Source organism: Chondrus crispus, genomic scaffold, assembly GCF_000350225.1.
Source record: "Chondrus crispus Stackhouse genomic scaffold, scaffold_508, whole genome shotgun sequence".
Taxonomy (NCBI): domain Eukaryota; phylum Rhodophyta; class Florideophyceae; order Gigartinales; family Gigartinaceae; genus Chondrus; species Chondrus crispus.
Genome location: NW_005178498.1, coordinates 9,651 through 11,610, shown reverse-complemented (window position 1 = coordinate 11,610; position 1,960 = coordinate 9,651). Strand labels below are relative to the sequence as shown.

The following is a 1,960-nucleotide window of genomic DNA, read 5'->3' as shown; positions in this document are numbered from 1 at the left end:
TGCAATACATGGTTGGAAGGCGCCTCTAGCAGGGATACTACCTCCATCAGAGACGTCGACCATGACGATGAAGTCTTCATGAAGTCGTATATTCCACGTACACTTCAGGAAGTTGAACTGCGCGAAAAAGAATTTCGAGCTCACACATCTGTTGACTTGGAGGAGAATCTCTATGCCAAGCTCACCGGGTTAACCGTTGCTCAGAAACGAGTACGCGTGGGTGCGAGCTCGTCCAGAAGTCGTACTGCTTCGGATTCAAGTGTTGCCCGCGCTGGAGCTCTGGATGCCGCGTCGAAAAATCAAGATATGTCTTTGGCAATCGATGGCGAACTCGACCACGGCGATGTTGTCGATCTCGAGGTCCCTCTGTCCGAGCCGGCTACCGTTCGTGGTCTCCCAAAAAAGGATAAGAGTCAAGTCCGGACGATGTCCCCGGTCACTTCGAGCAGCAGCCTGCGGCCCCAAGAAGACAGGCCAGACGCAGAAAGGCTGTCAAAAATGCTTGAGCAACAGTCAAGGATGGATCATATCGGTTTCTTCGCAGCAGTAGATCCCGGCAGCACCCTCGTGCATGAAGCTGCTATCACTGAAACTGTCACAGGGGTAGAGGAGAGTGATATATTCCCTGATAACGACAGAAGCGAGACCTCTTCTGGAGAGCTGTGGCTTCGACCACATCGTGAGGAGCCTATGGACCCTTACGAAGGATTGTCAAAGAAGGAATGGAAGAAAAGAATCAAGGCCGAGAACAGAGAGAAGAGAGAGAAGAAAACTCCTAAGCATGTGAAGAAGCGGAAGGAGGTTCTCGCCAAGAGAAGACGTGGGACAAAGTAATTAATATGGGCCGGTTCTGGAGGCCATGCGGGTGTGATGCCATCCCCGAGGCTCCAGGGATCTTGCTCTCCTTCGTTCTCGTTTTTTGTTTTTTTTCTTTAAACACGCGGCACGGCCCACCTCAGGCGTATGAAACAAGTAGATGACATGCGCACAAGGGCGTTTTTCAATCTTCTAACTCTAGTGATGATCCCATCCGTCGTACGCTCTGTAACTATTTGTACCTTTCTGTACAATTTCGATGGTAAACAAAAAGTAGTGGGGAACTACTTTCACAAAAAGTTGCCTACTCGGCAGCGGGGACCACTGCTCTTCGTCTGCAAAAAAGTCCTCAAGTCGCCCAACTGCGTACACTTTCCGGGAAAAGTGGATGTTGAATCAGACTAGCGACATCAACATGGCGATCCACCACCTCTCCGCAACCCCCTCTACGCTTGCTTCATCATTGCTTGTTGGGCGTAAAACAGAAGACAAGAGTTGTAGATGGAACAATCTTCTCGAAGCTTCCATCCCCAGCTCATCACAGGAGGCTACCGTACGCTCTCACCATCCTCGGGGCGCCTAGTCAAAGCGGACCACGCTTTTTTCATTTGAGCTAAATTGGCAAGCTTCTCCTCCTCCATGCTATTATCCAATTCAACAAACACGGCCTTGGGATAGCTCTCCTTCGCCTCATCCCTCGCGACCTGCATGATCTCCGCCTGCACATTGCCGTCGACCTTTTCCTTTACGTACTGCCTGGCCTGGAGGCGGTCGTACAGCGTCTCCGTGGAGGCGCGCAACACGACGACGAGCTGAACCCAGCGCTCGGGAAACCAGTCCGAGCTGTGGTGGTCCAGGATCACGCCGCCGTCCGCCATGATCGGTTCCAACGCGTCCAGCACCCCGTCCTCGTCCAGGTAGTGGAAGTCAAGCGCGGCGTCGTGCGCCCCGAGCAGCCCTCGCTCTCTCGCAAAGTCCCCCACGTCCACGTGCCGTAGCCCTACCTCGCACGCCAGTTGCTGCGATAGCGTCGTCTTGCCCGTGCCCGGCGTGCCCGTCACGAGAACGTTTGGCCGGAGCGGCCTCCATTCCGCGGTGGATTTGCGCCCCATTCCACGGCGTTGGCGGGGGGGGGGGGGGGGGG

At 54.4% G+C, this 1,960-nt stretch overlaps 4 protein-coding genes across 4 annotated transcripts in view; all 4 read left to right on the top strand.

Annotated features, from left to right (window-relative positions):
- CHC_T00000391001 (hypothetical protein) overlaps positions 1–29 on the top strand; it is a 906-nt gene extending 877 nt beyond the window's left edge. The window contains exon 1 of the mRNA XM_005710023.1: positions 1–29. This exon is cut by the window's left edge and continues 877 nt beyond it. Within this exon, the coding sequence (XP_005710080.1) occupies positions 1–29 (29 nt within the window).
- A 49-nt stretch (positions 30–78) lies between these two features.
- CHC_T00000390001 (hypothetical protein) lies at positions 79–834 on the top strand. The gene has a single exon (XM_005710022.1). It carries the CDS (start codon positions 79–81, stop codon positions 832–834), a length of 756 nt encoding a protein of 251 aa, XP_005710079.1.
- Positions 835–839: 5 nt separating this feature from the next.
- CHC_T00000389001 (hypothetical protein) lies at positions 840–980 on the top strand. Its single transcript, XM_005710021.1, has one exon. It carries the CDS (start codon positions 840–842, stop codon positions 978–980), a length of 141 nt encoding a protein of 46 aa, XP_005710078.1.
- Position 981: 1 nt separating this feature from the next.
- CHC_T00000388001 (hypothetical protein) lies at positions 982–1,221 on the top strand. The gene has a single exon (XM_005710020.1). It carries the CDS (start codon positions 982–984, stop codon positions 1,219–1,221), a length of 240 nt encoding a protein of 79 aa, XP_005710077.1.
- Positions 1,222–1,960: the final 739 nt, after the last annotated feature.

Coding starts and splice junctions, on each gene's coding strand:
- CHC_T00000390001 (XM_005710022.1), top strand. CDS start 79: ATGAAGTCGTATATTCCACGTACACTTCAGGAAGTTGAACTGCGCGAA.
- CHC_T00000389001 (XM_005710021.1), top strand. CDS start 840: ATGGGCCGGTTCTGGAGGCCATGCGGGTGTGATGCCATCCCCGAGGCT.
- CHC_T00000388001 (XM_005710020.1), top strand. CDS start 982: ATGCGCACAAGGGCGTTTTTCAATCTTCTAACTCTAGTGATGATCCCA.